We start from the raw sequence: 17,483 nt of genomic DNA on the forward strand, positions 1-17,483 counted from the left end.
TACAGGTTTCCGCCACTTTTATGTGCTTGTGTTTGGCCATTTGGTGGAACACATGGAGCCGAGTTAACTGCTCGGTAGAAGTTAATAAACCATGAATATTAGGTTCTCTAAACCATTGCTTTTGGTTCATTCATCCAGCCAAGCCAAGCTCATTCTGGGTGAAGGCAGCGCACATCTTGGACAGTTCAGGTGCAAACAATCTCCAGCGAGCCGCTCCCATAGTTTCTGGTTCTGTTCCAGACGTGCCACTTTTTAGTCCAGAATTTTCAAAATCTTGAGCGCAGTTTAGAATATCACCATCACTCCTGAACCTGTGCGAGCCCTGAACACATCAGAAAAGACTTGGAGACATTTGTTAAATCATATTGAATCTTTGACATTTCTGCCTGATTGTGACGTCTGAGCAGTAATTTTAACCTTTTTTTTTTTTCGTTTTTATTTTGCGTGGGATGAGACAATGGGAGGGATACAAAAAGAGAAAATTGAAACACGCGTACCCTTTGACTATAATGACAATGGAATAAAAAAGAGAAAAGAGCATGAGACAGACAGACAGACAGAAAGACCAGAAGAGGAGAAGAAGGGAGGGTTTGAAGAGGGCACTGGTCTGTCCTTCCTTTGGGACCAGGGTGCCCCTCCTGCCTGCCCATTAAAAACAGAATTCCTCCACAAACAGCTTGTCCTTTCAGTCCCAATCCTCCAGGCCACAGCACAAGACGGGTGTCCTCTCCTTCTCTCCATCCGTGTCCCTCCTCGCTGCTGTAGCAGTTTTGTCGGAGAGCTGCTGCCTATCAACATGTGGCACATGTCCTTGACAAGTCAAGAGGACCCTTCACAATAGGAGGTGGGTAGCAGTGTCAACCGTGCACCCCATGTTCCTCCCTCCTCCCTGTATTCTCCCTCACCCTGCCTCCCCTGTTTCTCTCTTCCTCTCTTAATATTGAGTTGCCGGGGTAAACAGGGGCCAGAGGAATCTAATAACTGTGACAGTGGGGCTTTTTTGGCATTGTTCCTGAAGCTGTGCAGACACACACAGGGCTGTCTGCTGGCTCTAATGAAAGGTTAAATGAATAGGACAAAGTGACAGGAGGTACAATAAAGAAACAAGAAGGAGGAGAGAATGTATGTATGTGCAAGCAAGTGTCCACATCTCTGTGTGTCTGCGAGTGTCTCGAGGCCGGGCCCGCGAGCAAGGAACAACAAGGACAGCCTCTCCACGGCGCCGCAATATTCAAAACAGATTGGTTTGCGACATCGTGTGTGCGTGCATGTGTGTGTGTGTGTGTGTTTGTGTGTGTGTGTGTGTGGGACTCACTCTCCCACTAGGACACAGATGCTGAAGAGGAATTCCAGCATGGGGTTCTTTGATAAATGTTAAGGTCACTGGCAGAGGGGAAGGGGGAGAGGCTGGATGGGGAGGAGAGGGCGGGTAAACGGGCGCAATGGGGGAAGAGGCAGAGGGAGTGACGGGGGGGGGGGGGGGGGGGGGGGGGACACATGTCTCGTCTTGTGCCTCTCCCTGCCTGTGCCTTGGTGGAATGCAGAGTCACATGAAAGAGGCCCTCTTTCTCTCTCCCTCTCTCTGAGACTCGTCTCTTGTGTCCGTCTCAAAAGCGCCACTGTCCCCCTCCTGACACACTACCTGTCAGCAGACTTCTCCTCAACTCCAAAAACACCCACAGCCACAAACACATGTGAAAACACACACACTCTCACACACTCTCGCCATGTACATGAAGGCATATCTTTACAGATGTGCCCTTCACACATAACTTATGAGTTTTACATTTCCCTAAACAGGAAATGTGAACGAAGACACAAACAAACACACAAAATCCCATCATCATGAGACTACCTAATTACTATGATTATCACCACGAGTAGCACCTTTGTCATCAACATTCACATGGTGGATCTTCTAAGTTGTCATCATTGTGTTGCAAGGCATGGTATAATTCAATAGTTCAATGTTTGGTGATTGATGCAGATCCGATGCCATTACAGAATGAAATTCTTCTTTGAATCGTGTGTCCCTGTCAACTAATGAGACATGTACTTTAGACGATATGAAATTATTCTTCACTCATTATTTGTGTAGTTCATAAGAGGTACAATGCCTCTGCATATCTCATGTAATAAAAAGCATTAATTATAATATCAACAGGTTCTCCAAAATATACTTTTAAATTGTAGTCACATAAAAGACAGACATAAGTGGGGTTTTGTTCTGATACTTGTCAGGTGGAATCAACCTGTCCTTGTCTTCCAAACTTATTACAAATTCCTATGAAATAAGTCAGTTTTATGACATTGTGGTCAAGGTTTGGTTAGGTTTGGCCTGACTTGGCTTGGTTAGGGTTAAAGAAAGAGCCTGGCTGGAGGTAATAGGAACACTGCTTTAACAACATCTTGGTTTTGATTAAAATTGCAATTTCGGTTAGGTTAGGGGTCACGGATACAATAATAACTCCGTCGCTGCTGAGAGGACAGTATCCTTTAATACATGGACAAATTCCTCTGGGTATATGCATGCATGGAGACATTCACAATATATCTGAATGTATACACAATGTGAAGGCATCCTTCACCGACTTTCATCCAAAATCAAGGGCATGAAGTCCAAACACTGCATTAAGACTAGAAAATAGCGGCAAGATTATAAATTCAACCCACAAGGTTACAAGTGTGTCTGTAACATTATTGACACAAAAAAATAAAAAATCTGCCCTAAGTGATTGTGGCCAAGGTGATTACTGCCTCCTCTTGAGCCAACGGGTACGGCTTCACATGTCAGTTATTACACACTGACTTTGAAAACAGCCTAAAGCCAAACCTGCTCATCGTTGCTTGTGCAACTTCAAAAAGTCACTCCTTTACTGATAATATTTCAATCGAATTTCATGAGCACTGTTGTTTTGATAGTCAAACTCGTATAAATCACACCCATTTGACATGTTTTCAGAACTTGTTCATAAACATATTTACAATATTAAGAGAAATAAAACAAAGGCTTGTCTTCAAGCCAGTGATCTTGCTCTGATTCAAAGAGTTGTAATGCGCCATGTCTGTCTTTATCAGCTATTCAGACAAAGTACTTCACACTGTAAGAGTTGAAATACAAATTTGGTATGAAGCTGAAACCAGAAAAAAATCCTAAAGCAAATTCTGGCAGAAACAATTCCGTTCAACATGATAACATAACATCAGCAAAATGAATCAATGACATGTGTTCACTGTGATTGTTATTTGAAGTCACTGTCATATTTATAACTATACAATTAATAGCAGACTGGAAAAGTGAAAAGAAGTCTGCCAAAAAGTGTAAATTATGGTTTGGAAAATTGCACCCAATAACATCAACTATATGCAATTTGTCTGGGATAAAATAAAAATAACACACTGTGAGCCTTGTTCTATGGACACATCCAGTCTGCTAATGGATGCTATAAGCGTGCCAAATTACTCCTGTGAAGTAGCATAATGAAATTTTCATGTAATGGTTTTGCCATTCAGGAAAGACTGGCCAATACTTCCTGGTACTGACTGTATAAATAGCAATGGTGTCCAGCATGTCAGAAACTGAGTGAGACACATGGTAACAAGCTTTCTGGGTTCCACGTCTGCTCGATGAACTGAGCCTCAAAGTAATTAAATGTGTCCTTTGTTTCTGTTTTTCACACAGGAGTCACTCTGAAATGGAGCATACAGCTAATCTAAAGTGATCATGATATCATGTACGATAAATACCATTAAATATATGACGTTACTATCTTCGTGATTTAGGATTTGTAACTAACAGTGCTCTTTCGCTTGTTGGACTTACCTTTAACGAAATGCAACTGAGCTGTAGCAATTTCAGAAGCAGTGCAGTCGTTGACTTTGTTGATTTTATTCTTTTTTTTTCTTGACTTCTGTATCTTGTGTATGATGTAATGTTGACATAATTAAGTGAAATACGAAACATTTTCAACCAAATATATATATATCATTATTAGGGCTTTAGGTACATATAAATATGTTGACACACTGAAGATGATGCTTGGTGTATGGGAACGTCTAAATTACTGCAGTTCAGTAAGTCTTTTACAATATGTAAATGTTACAATTGCAATGACAATTGCCCTCCTTACAACTCTGAATCAGCCAACACAATACAAATGGGGCCAGTGGTAATAAATTCATGGAGAAAGAAAATGTTTTAAAGGATAAACGCACACGTATCACTGTCTGCATTGACTGCAGGACCATTCGTACCAAGTACTTCTCTTCGAGGAACTCCAAAGATTCTTGTGCCCATTGTCACATGCGTTTCCACTGCTGCCTGCTGTCACAGAGGTATCATATCACACTGATGACTTATTGAAAAGTAACACAAATGCACTAGACATCCAATGAAGTGGCAGGACGAAGACTAAAAAGTCATCCTACAATTTCACTGTAAGAGCAACTTGTGACCTTGTTTTAGCATTTTCAACACTGGAAAGGAGTTAAACTCTTGTAACAAAAAGGGATCCAAAACACTAAAATGACTATACTCTTCCATTTCATCAAATCAAAATGGTGAGGCAGGTAAAATGTCACACAGCAAGTACTCATCTAATCAGATATGTTCAGCACTACAGACACTGCCCCCTAAAAATTCTAAACCTTTCCACCGTTTGGGTTGTAAAAAAAAAAGAAAACACTACTCCAGAAGTAGACCCTGAGTCCAAAGGCCAAAATGCCCACAGTTTCTGTGTTGGTTCATAGTTGTTTAAGTGAATAAATATGTTTTGAAGACACAAAGAAGTCTCCTGTGTGCCTCTTAAATTGATAGAAGCACTCGTGAAAAGCCAAAGTGAAAAGACAAAGGACAAAGTCACTGAGATCCAGAGATGGTGTTGGATAGAGGAGAGCCAAAAGGGAAAAATGTAAACAATCAACAGCCCAGCAAAGAGGGCGCCAAGACATACCGACTGTGAGTGAAGTATGACTGAGGAAGTTAATCTGTAACACTTGGACAGGCTATTGGAGAGATGTTTACAAGCACAGTTTTTTTTAAGAGAGCTTCGGCGTCTGAAGCCTGAAGAAGAAGCTGTCTGAAATCAGTTGGGGAGATTAACTTTGGTGATTAGTTGTGAATAAAGTGATATTCAATGCGAGGCCTGGAGATTGAGAACGAGACGAATCACTTCAAATAGTGTTCAGGTAAGAGCCACATTGTCAGGCACGGTTAGGAGCAGAGAACTAGACACTCGGAGCAATAATTCCAAAGTCAACATGCTGCATCTCAGTCCTCAGGAATTTTTTATGAGCCACCACTTATCTTGTCATATCAGATTTCTTCCAGCAGCTTTTTTGGAGGGAAGAGAAAGGACACCTTTAGGGCAAATTATTCTCTTTTAATCAAATCACTCTGTATGGCCTGAGGAGATCTTTCAATTTCATTTGAATCAGAGGGGCACTGGCCACTAATGCACACAAACACAAATAATTAATTTAAGCGCGGCTGTACAAAGAAAAATCCACAAATTTAACTGTGGAAAAAAAACAACAACAAAAGAAAAACTGCAGCAGCAGTTTGGTGTCTTTTCATCTAAATGCAAGAAATGGGACTCAACAGGAAAATAAAAAATACAAGAGGAAACTAAGGAACAAAGTGGCGTCTGGAGTTTCCATCACAAGTGAAATCCCAGATTTTCTCACTCCCAGTTCATGGAACAGAATCGAACAACTTTATTCAGGAGTGCAGTCGGTGCAGGAGGGAGCTATAAAATATAAATTATACCACATAACCCTATACCTCCCAACTGAGCCATTTGGTTACAACTATACTCCTGTTCGTTACACAGGTCCAGCGTCTCTGGTATTTCTATAGCGTCGACATGAATTATATTCTAACCCTGCAGAAGAACGTATGGATTACAAGTGAAATGTAATTTCCACAACCGATTGGACAGTTGCCACACAATGACACTGAAGTGTTTATTTTACACAGTTGCTGGTAATTACTTCTGGACAGAATCAATTAAGGCCACCCCAAATTACAGCTGAAAACGAAAGAATCATGACCGTGTCTTGGAAGACAAAAAATAATGCATTGGCAGTGTATTTCTAAAGGCTGAGTTGTACTAAGTGTGTTCTATCACAAATAAAGAATGAGGCAGAGTGTGTGTGTGTGTGTGGCTTCTGCAGACACTCTTGTGTGTTCATGTTTTGCACCAAAGGTTCCTGAATCCCTCCTTAAGGACTGTGAAAGTGGATTAACATATGAAATAAAGCCTTTGGGGGGAAAAAGGCCAGAAAAATTGAGTGCATGTAAGTACAAGTATCAGCTTACAGTTCAAACAGAGCTTGTAGCACAGAGGCTGATTTTAATCAGATTAACTCACTATTTCCAAGTCTGATCAACCCTCTCACCAGAGACAATGGTATTATTTAGCAGATTAAAACTCTTTGAGATATCAATCTCCGTGATGGTACAAGACTAAACACGTCTTAAATGCTCCTGTCATAACAGCTGTTAACCCTACTCACAACCCTCTGCTATTTATGAGGCTTTTCCTGAGTTAAAACTCACATCAACGCGGACCCAATTTCATAATGTTTTCATGAGCGTAAGTGTGCGAGGATTTAGTTTCTCACTTTGTGTGCGGAGGTACAAAAATGTAATTATGTCTCTCATTTGTATATTGTTTTAAATCAAGTGTGTCTCACACTGTGCTCTTTATTAAATTAGAAGGCCTGCGATCCAATTTGTTTTAACATTTCACTGGAGCTCTGTTTAGTCGCTGAAGCCCACAGCTTGGGTTACTCTGCCTCGTTTCAAAGAGTTTCATCTTGAGCCACCTCTCGGTATATCACCCCACTCCCCCACTATAAATATTACTTCTTCGTCACAGCCAAGACACACTATCAGTCATTCAAGAGAAAATTGACGGTGAGGACAAATGGAGATGGGCTGGATAATATCAAATCAGCGATGACCCACGACCAAATGAAGTAGAACTACACTCGGTAGAGCGCAGATCTTCGCCAACGCCACATTTGTTTGTGGAAACCGAGTTCGCATCGCTAGCATGATAGCTGTTAGCTCGTATCGATGCTAACTAGCCTGTCAGCTAGCAACATCACTGTGTGAAACACTGAGCAGGAAGTGTCTCCATGGCAACAGACGCTGATCTCCTTTGATCTCCTCCATGAGGTGCCTCTCCCACCCACTTTATATGGGACATTTTTTCGCAGTTTTGGGGGATTTATTCAAAAACGGTTAGTGGTTAACATCCCAAAATCAAATCGATAGGTCCTTGGATGATTGAGAAATTGTCGGTGAAGATTTCATGCGACTCGGGTGAGTAGTTTTTGTGAAAAGTTGGTAAAATACATACATACAAACCAATAAAAAAAACATAAATTCGTATGATGTAGAGTGGGCAGCGATAGGTAAAAGTTGGTACGAGGTATAAGAAAAAGTGCTGCTTCACCTTTGCAAAAATTTTTACGCGTTAGCATGAGTATTTTAATTTAATCTGAAAAAATAATGCAGTTAGTTTTTCCTTCCTTCTTTGCTCTTACCCATATTTCCTTTAACCTGTGCTCCTCTGAGGTTAAGTACTTTACTTTTGAGCGCAGCCTCATTACTAAAATTGCACTGAAAGTCAGTCAGAACATGAAGGTCAAGCAGTGATCATGTTCCAAAATTAATCAAATAAAATGTTGAAATAAGCAACTGCACAAACAAGCAACACAGAACAGCAGGAAACACCTAAATGTCTGTCATCAATAGAGTCTTTATGCATGTGCTCGGATAAAGATGCAGGGAGTGAGAAAGTAGGGGGGGAAAAAACCAAGGGAAAGCGAGAGGATGGAGCAGAAAGGCAAGAGTATAGAGAAGATTTCTGGATGTGAGCAGTAATCAGAGGAAGCCAGCAGGGGGGACAGGGAGGGCTGGTGGGGTCAGAGCAGAGCACAACTAAGCAGCCTTTCTCTTCATTAGCGGTCTCTCTAAGGGGGGCGTCACAGGCCTACCTGTCCAGCAGATTATTGAACCGACTAACCAGAGGCTCCCACCCGACACACACACACTCTCTGACACACTCTCCCCTCTCTGATTCTCACAGACCCAGAGGAATCACGACCTAGCTGCAGCCTCACTGACAACTTTAACTTTTCCCTTAACCTCACGTATAGCAGCACAAGACGCTGGCGCAGGGCGTCTATTCTCAGCATAACACCAACATTTACCTCAGCACTTTCTATAGATTTTATTTGTATAAGCTTTCACAGAATATTTCATTTTCAATCTTAAAACCATGGCCATTTACATACTGCTAATAATTTGATAAATGTATTGTTTGTTATCGTAGGATTTCTTTTTAAGGGGAAGCCTCCGTTACATGATGATAATCCGTCAAAATGTTAAACATTCTGCAACTAATGTGGTCAAGGAAATCTGAATCGCACCGATCCTTGACTGACCTGAGAGAGAGAGAGAGAGAGAGAGAGAGAGAGAGAGAGAGAGAGAGAGCAGCTTAGAGATAAAAGTAATGAAATGACACTCCAGGAATGTAAATTGGCATTCTTCACTGCAGTAGCTCCACCAGCTCATGAAACATCTCTGCCACCCAGTCAGACCAGGCCAAAATACAGTGTTAGACATTAATATCACACACACACACACACACACACACACACACACACACACACACACACACACACACACACACACACACACACACACACACACACACACACACACACACACACACACACACACACACACACACACACACACAACTTGCTGAGGGAAGTATTAGTGTACTTTTGTGGTGCTTTTAAGTGGGCATATTCATCTCTCTCTCTCACTCTCTCTCTCTCTCTCTCTCTCTCACTCTCTCTCTCTCTCTCTCTCTCTCTCTCTCTCTCTCTCTCTCTCTCTCTCTCTCTCTCTCTCTCTCTCTCTCTCTCTCTCTCTCCTGAAGTGCTCAGATGTGTCCACACAGACATGTCTTACACTGATCTGAAAATACCTCTCTGCTCTTCTGCTCCTCAGACTTTCATTGTCACAGGTTGGTCACGAGCTCCTTAAGTTCCCTTCAAGAGGTGAAACGTGGGATGGTGGCCCATGAAAAAGTTGAATGACAACCAAATAGAAATGAAAAAAGGTGACACCGCTTGTTCAGTTTAATGGAATTGAACAAACTAATTTCAATTAATTAGAGGATTTGTTTGCATCCCAACACAGGAAAACATATTTCTTAGATTAGCATGTAGGAATTAAAATAAGAGAGAGGAAGACCTTTTACAGGGCATTAATAAACCATTGATGAAAATGTGAAAAAACACGTATGCAGAAAGGTGAAATAGGATTTTAAAAGATACGTTTTTAGATGTGACATTAGCTCAGATGTGATTAAACTTAATAGATCCTGTTGGCCAGGTCCGTTTAAGGAATTTAGGAATTCCAGCAGAACTGTTTGCAGAAAAGGACAGAAAGAGAACCCAGCACACACACCAAGTTAACTTATACATAAAGGGACACAATACAACAAGAATGCTAAAACAAAAATATGGATCTGGGATGAAAGATGTATTTACAAATTATGAATTATTATATGTATAGTGCCCTCAAACATATTTGTGCAGATACAAGCTATAAAAAGAGATGTGCTCGTATTCAGTTTGCATAAACACTCTTTATCAGCACCATGCATGTATAAGTTATGACGAAATTGCATTAAACTACATCAACTATATGTGGGCAAATTCCTACAGGTGGCAAAAAAAAATACTGAACACTTTTGCATGTACAATTTGCTTGTGAGACTTCAGGTACAAGTTTGAATCTGACAGGAGATGGAGCACTGAATTGGGAAACAATTTCAAATTAAAACTATTTCAAATTAAAACCCAAATTGTATAATACATTGTACACTGCTGTGTGGACTCAGGGTGTAACTCAGTAGAGTTTATGTTAAAGACCTTTAGTTTTACCACAAATTCCGTTATAAATCGTTATAACTTTTGATTTTGAAAAGCAAAGCAAAGAAAAATTGGCAAAGAAAATATCAGAAAAAGGGGGATCAGTGTGTTTCTGTTCTCAATGAACAGAAAACATGGGCTTCACTCTGGTGACAACACAACTTCATTAATTTTTCGTCTTGCCTGACAAGTTTTCATGGGAGACAGGGGCAGAAGTTGTGAGAAAGTTTGCATCTGCAAGCTTTATTCTGCCGATTGTTTCACGTGGGGGTTAAAAAAACCCAAAAAAAGCACGTAGGCACAAAGGGAAATATCATATTTACCATTGCTGCATGTTGTATCTGACAGACCCCGGGGCTCCTGGCACTTTTCAAACTTGGCGTCCTCAAAAAAGTCTGATTTCGCCCTCAAGTGGGGAACTTTCTCCTCTTCAGTCCTGCAGACTGCGTGTGGCTGCTCGCGATCTGTTTGGTCTTCAAAAACTTGGCATCGATATATATTTTTTTTCTAATTTTTGACAGTTCGATATGTAACTTAACAAAAGTAATCACTCTCGTTTCATCCCTGAACAGTCAGTGTCCCGGCTGCTCCGCGGCGGCAAAAAAAATAAAAAAAATAAAAAAACGCGCGTCGGCTGGAGACGCGTCGGTCACGGAGAGATTACGCGCGGCCGCGACACGCTGTCCACCCTTCTCCTTTCGCGTAACGTAAACTGTACAAATCAAGAAAATGGCTGGGATCACTGACAACCAGAAGCTGGACTGTTTCTGCCTGTCCTGGCTTGAGGGAAAACCCGTCTTCTCCGACTTCCCCGGTGGTTTCCTTGTGCAGAGTCAGCACAGTGCGCCGAGCGGAGCTGCGGATGGTCCGGGCTGCTGCGTCGTGTCGGTGAAATTCAGACCAGTGTTTTTACACGCCGTGTGTGACTGTAACCCCAGAGACCGCGGGTCCGGAGAGGTTCTGTGCCCGAGAGATGATTTACGATGTTGTGTCAGCATGAAGAGTCACATCTTCCTGCAAAAAAAAAAAAAAAAAAAAAAAAAACCCGTGTCAGAAAGCCTTAGCCCCAAGATAAGAAATCGGGAAAAGAGATGCGCAAAACACAGCTTGTGGAAATACTTGAAAAGCAGCGTGCAATCAGTGATTTTTTACACCACTGTGTAATGTTGAACAGTTTTATTGTGAGACTTTAAATGAAGGATTTTCAAACATATGTTTACAGGGAGAAAAAGTCAAATATGACTCATGAAGAAATAATAAAATAAAACACCACACAAGCCACACATTTTCTATAAAAAGGACACTTAATTTAAATTTTCACTCAAGAAAGCATTTTATTGTTGCTATTTTTGGTTTTTTTTTTACTTTTTTTTTGATCCATGATTATACATTCATGCCTCTGCGCGCGCACGTGTTTCAGACAGTAGTAAGAAATAGTTTTTTTGTTTTTTGGGTTTTTCAGTCCGTCCAGCAGGGATGTGACACTGACTTCCTAAGTTGTCCCTCCGATGCCTCAGGAGTGGGCACCTCATTAAAGTTTCATTGTGTGCTTGCTTTTTATGAGGATTTCCTCAACATTTCACTGAGACATCTCAAAAAAGTGAAGAGTTTAACTCCGTGTGTGTGTGTGTGTGTGTGTGTGTGTGTGTGTGTGTGTGTGTGTGTGTGTGTGTGTGTGTGGAGGAGTGGAGCAGAAAGAGAAACACTGTGTTCCTCCGAGTGGCTTGCCTCAGCCTGGCTCCTCTGCTGGGGTGAGAGAGGCAGCAGAGTCCCAGGGCAGTCGTTTCTATCAAGTCAAGCGTCTGGAAGCCCCACTTGCATGTTTGGTCAAGGGGTAAATAATAGATCAGGGATTAGGCTTGTGTAGAATTCATTCCAGGGTAACAAGCTACTGAGGTCCCAGGATATGCATATTCATTCCTTGGCCAAGGCCGTGGGAGAGCGAGGACCATATGCCTGTTTGTCAGAGGGCTTAGATCGCTAATTAAATGAGATATTACATACTTATGTGAGCAACAAAACAAAAAAGCCTTTAAAGGATTGTCCATTAAAAAAAAACACATCTTTGAATCTATTCTGCCTGGACTTCAAGTGCTTTGATGTTGTTTTAATTTGACTCATGAACTGTATCTCAATTCATTAAAGATCGACACCAGGAGCTGAAGATGAGTAATATGACTTACTGCATACTGTACATCAAAGCATAGCGTGACCTTTTTTTTCTTTGTTGTTACCACACTGCCAAACTCTGAGCTGATACATCTATGTTATGACAAACACAAGATGAGATAGTATAGTTATGATAGTGGGTGTGTGGAGAAGCTGTGGTGTATTTTCAGCTTCTGGTTATGCTTTAGCTGATAATTGTTGTGAATAATTGAGCATCTGCTTGTCTTGGTGGGCTGCGTTGCATGATCACGGTCAGTCACCCCGTTTGCTTTGTTTCTACTAAAGAAAAACTTCACTTCTCATAAAGATATAGCAAAAAGTACAGCCCTTAACGTTACAGTAATTGCAGCTAACACACCACTTATGTCTTGTTCCACTGGAGTTGGACACTCGCAGCATTTGGGTAAGATGGAGCATTTGGCCAGGCCTCGAGTTGTAAAAAAAAAAAAAAAAAAAACAGAAGGAGAGAATTCATCCTTGGTCATTTTTGCATTAGGAGACATTAAATCAAACATTTACACTTGGTATGAGGCGAAGTGTGTGTCGTGTCGGGATCAACACTCAATCGTCCACTTCTTGAGAGTTTTCATCTTGACTTTGAGATGTAATTGTTTTGTAGCTTACATCATGTCAGTGGGTGACAGATTTTAGCCAAGTTGCAATACAGATGATGAGATTTTTATGTGTTCAGTTTAACAATCATTAGCAAGTGGTTTGTTGCCTCACTTTAACCACACCCTAGTTTAACCCTGAGCGCTCAAATCATACACCCAATCAATCCCAGACTGTGTAGGCAAACTATCCAACACCTCCTTATGACATGTGGGCTGTTAAGAAAAAAAGAAAAAACTAAAAATAATTTGAACTGTACCTATCCAAAAAGCAAGGTGTTAATTGCAACAAAGCACAAACAACACATTAAAGTGGCACCATATGATCGTTACTTCACACAATTCAATTCGAGGGTTGACACAAGAACAACGTTGTGTAAATGGTACTTTTAAATTTGACTTGAAAAGTAGTTTGTCTTCAGTCAAATTAGTGAGATTGCTTTCAACTTTCAGTTTATATAACCAAATGATTTAAGCAGTCCATAAAAGTCTGTCAAAAAACCCAAATGAGGGATATTTCTTTATTGTAGCTGAACAATGTGCAAAAGGAAATTTGCATGACAGAAGAGTAAAGGACGTCATGTGTTCAAGGTCTTTTACAACATATTTACGGGCTGCACATTGATGTTGTGGTTATCATTTTCTCCTCACAGAGAGAATATCTCAGGTTTGAATCCAGTCTTGGTGCTTTTCTGTGTCAAGTTTTGATTTCCGGTGCACTGGTAAAGTTTTTTCCCTCTGACTCTAAAAACAGGTGTTTTGGTTAATTGATGAACCCAAATTGCCCCTATGTATGAATGTTAGTGTTTGTCTGTCTCTCTGAATTTGCTCACTGACGGACTGGCAACTTCTAAACTTGTCTTTATCAGTCAGTGAGGCTCCAGTGTGCTAAGACTCTTTAAACCAGGAGGGAAGATGGATGAACGATATGAAAGTTAGTTGAACGGTATAAAGCAGTGGTCCTAAACTTGTTTGGCTTCAAGTCTTGCTAATAACCAAATCAGGGAAAACATTCCATTTGTCAAAGTTTCTGAATCTGAATGACAAGATGAAACCTGCAACAGTCAGATAGAATATGTTAACAGAAAAAAAAAGCAAGTTTTATGATAAATGGCAGAATAGCTAGCAAAAGGGGATGTAGAGAGGAAAATATGACCTTTCATACTAAAGTGACAAATACAATTCAAATACAAATCACAAAGTTTCACCTCATTATGGTCAGCCTTTTTTAACAGACTCAAACATATTTTAATGCCCAAATATGGAAGAAAATTGATCTCTCAGATTTGATTTCTTCATCCGTCCACATGCCAACACCTCTGTGACAAAACCCACTGACAGTGGTTAGCAACCATGTCCCATATTCTGCATTGTAGCTGTGGTTTACCATGCTCAATCACCGCGTGTTAACAAACTTCCTCAATGAACTTTTATCCACCTACGGTAAAAGACGTTGATTTTATATCTCATGATTATTTTTTGCACAGGTATAAAGCTCTGTGACTCTCCAAAAAAATGACTCAGCGACTCACTTCTCGGTCACGACCGACCAGTCGAGAATCATTGGTATAGAGAGAATGGATGGATGAATAGTGCCTTACAGCGTGCTTTACTTCTGGTTTTAAAACTGTTTTCTTATCTTTAACATGCAAATAATTTGACTGAACCGAAAGCTGAGAGATCTCACAACAGAGGATTATAAGGCATCAACCCCCACCATGGTTTGTTTTATTCCAAGAATATTTTATTATTCAACAGCCACATATCCTGTCATCTTATCATTTCTATTTTAACACAAAATTGAGGGTCCTTCTCAAAATTGTTGTTTTATTTCATTGTCTTACTCACACACGCGGTCTACAGTACAAGTAATAGTAAAGGCAGCTTGATAGGGAAGGAGAGTACATGTTTATTTGTCGTGGTGACAGGATCCCACTGTTCACTAATTACCCAGCGGGACCACTGATAATGAGCTATTGAACCTGCTGCTGAAGTGTTCCACCTCCTGGGATGGTCATCAGCTGCTGTATTGCATTCGTGGATCCATCAAATCCACAGAGGTGCTCCTGTTCATTAAGTTTCAGTCACCACCGAAGCATAGAAGGGTCTAGAAAGGTCATTTCAACCATCGGCAAGAACCTTGAAGACTTTTCAGAAGACTGACTCTTGCTGTGAATTTTCTTCCTCAGTCAGGAGGCTGTTAATGCCTAGAATAGTGTTTCTTCACTATTATCTAAACTATGGTTTTTCTGTTTCATTGTACTGTATTTCCGACTATAAAATGTATGGTATACACAAAAAAAAAAAAATGGAGACAAATTAATTTCCACACTAAAAATCACATGTTCTTCTCACTGCTCATCCCGATCTTGATACTGTGTTCTGTACTCAGTATTGATCCACCCTTGTACTTTGTATCTCGAGAGCTTTAGGCAAAAACAGACTATGATCATTTCAGACTTAAGTGGCTAACAAAAGTAATTCAAAGATTGTATAAGCAATTCTAAAGAACTTGATGATGATTAGATGGTTCTCTACTTCACTTTCTTGAAGTTTGATTTCTCTGATCTCAGAAACGAAGCAGCAAAGGTATTGAATATAAGACAAATACTCCTCTCATCTAAAAGCTGTTTTTTTTTCTTTTCTTTTCTTTTTTTTTTTATAACTGAACAACATTTACTCAGAGCGATCAATGTCCCATGTCCTTGGTCTCTTCTCTCAAACTCAAGGGAAATATGAACTTAAATACAAACTCTCCACCTTAATTTACCCTTTCACCAAGCAAAGGACAAGCTCTCCAGTAGGAACCCAAGGGAAATAGCCTGACTCCTTGTTCCCACACATCCTGAGGGGGCTAACCGGGGCTGGGGTGCCACACTTGTTGGTTGAGCCGTTAGTGAGTGTGGCTCTGCACTTCATGGCACCACGGACACACACACACACACACACACACACACACATATATGCTGCAGCTTCTAAGAGGAATGTCTAGTGTGGATCAATTCCTTCTTTATGAGGCCTCTTGTCTGCTGAGGATAGGACTGGAAGGTCATCAGATGGGAGTCAAACAGAAGGCTGCGTCATCTCGCTGTGGCCGGGGTTAAGACACGGACAGCAGGGCATGTGCAAACAACGCGTGTGCCCAGTTGTGAAAAGGAAGGCTTATGGGAAGTCATCGACATCACATGCAAACAGGAATGCACATAAACGCAACGATATGAGTGTAGGGTTTATGGTGAGAGTAAGTTCCAAATGATGTGCCTTCATCCAAAGGCTGAAAGAGGGAACAGAAATGGTAATCAATGGTTTCTCTGTCCTGGGGTTTTGTCAGGCAGTCCAAGGTCTCACAGGATTCAGCATGAGGATGGCTCATGCTTGAGGTCAAAAGTGTCTGATAATTCTCCCACAGACTCCACTGAGACAAATGTTATTCCTCTTCAGGGCATCACTGGAATAGAAATGTGTATAAACAGGACTTAAAAGGCGATCAATAAACATGAATTCATTGAGCAATTTTAAAGATTTGTGATGGTCATTTTCAATTTCAAAAGGTACACAGCGAGATTACAGTATATTTATTATGTAACCTTATTCAGCACAAAGCTCCGCAAACAGATACATCAGCTATGCTACAAAGTGACTCTCTTCAAAGCCGAACTGTAAACTCTCACGTGTTGAAGCCTGTCGTATTTCCATCCAGTGGGAGTGATGTTTTACTAAACACTGCACAGGTTTGACATCCCACCTGGCATTTGTAAAATCAATGTTCCTTTAAAGCTGGGGACTTGTGACTCTTTAGTATCTATTGTCATCTCATGCAGTTCTCAAGTTCTTTCCTCCCTCAGCATCAAAGCTGGGACACATTAATGCAGACAATATCCCCACTTACCTGAGGCGGCAGGCGGAGACTGTGCTTTCACAATCCTCCATGGAGCGTCATGTTTTTTTCCCCGGGTTGTTCCTCCCTTCCTTCCTCTGTCAGTGCTGGCACACCACAGCTTGTCATTTGGTTCTTGAATTTTTCATGCAGGTGCATTTGCATGATCACAATCCTGTGTCACTTCTTCCCCCGAGTAGATTAAATGCTGCCAAGCACTTGAACTTCCCCGTGGCTCGGCTGAGGTAGAACAGAAGTGAGACAAGCGTGCTTATTGGGATTGTCAGAGCAAGAGCCATCTTGTTTCAAAGGGTGGCACTTCAGTTGGGCAATTAGACGCAAGAGGCCTGCAGAGACATCTTAAAACAAAAGTCAGTTCACATTAGCTACTGTACATGTGTTGAGTCAAATTGTGTGGCACTAAGAAAGGAACTGTTGCAGGCAATTGAAACATCTTACAGTTTTTTGGTGGAAAATACTGCCTTATTTAGTTGTGTATATATATATATTTATTCAATACATGAATCTCATATTCATAAAACTGGTTCTGCTTTTATCATGTTTTCTTTTTGGTTTCGTGGATAAATTGGTTCTGAAGTATAGCTTATGTGTTGGACTCTGAATGATATACTTTTCGTCATAGGGAAGATGGCCTCAACTACACAGGCTTATATCAGCTCAGTATAGTTCTAAGCACCATTTCATATATGATAAAGTGATCCATTTTTATCTGAGTAGTGTGACTAATCACTTGGCGGTCTCTTTATAAACACCCCAACGACTATAACAAAGAACATATACAAACTGCTGTTGAGCTTTGAATAAGAGCTTTGAATGTGTCTAAGTGATCTCTATTAAATCAATAT

General features: G+C 40.8%; 1 protein-coding gene across 1 annotated transcript in view; it reads right to left on the reverse strand.

Annotated features, from left to right (window-relative positions):
* bnc2 (basonuclin zinc finger protein 2) overlaps nt 1-10,385 on the reverse strand; it is a 158,708-nt gene extending 148,323 nt beyond the window's left edge. The window contains exon 1 of the mRNA XM_080464093.1: nt 10,284-10,385. Coding sequence (XP_080320219.1) covers nt 10,284-10,286 — 3 coding nt within the window. The 5' untranslated portion in view covers nt 10,287-10,385. The remainder of the gene's footprint in view (nt 1-10,283) is intronic.
* Nucleotides 10,386-17,483: the final 7,098 nt, after the last annotated feature.

This window comes from Lipophrys pholis (assembly GCF_963383615.2).
Source record: "Lipophrys pholis genome assembly, chromosome: 5".
NCBI classification, from domain to species: domain Eukaryota; kingdom Metazoa; phylum Chordata; class Actinopteri; order Blenniiformes; family Blenniidae; genus Lipophrys; species Lipophrys pholis.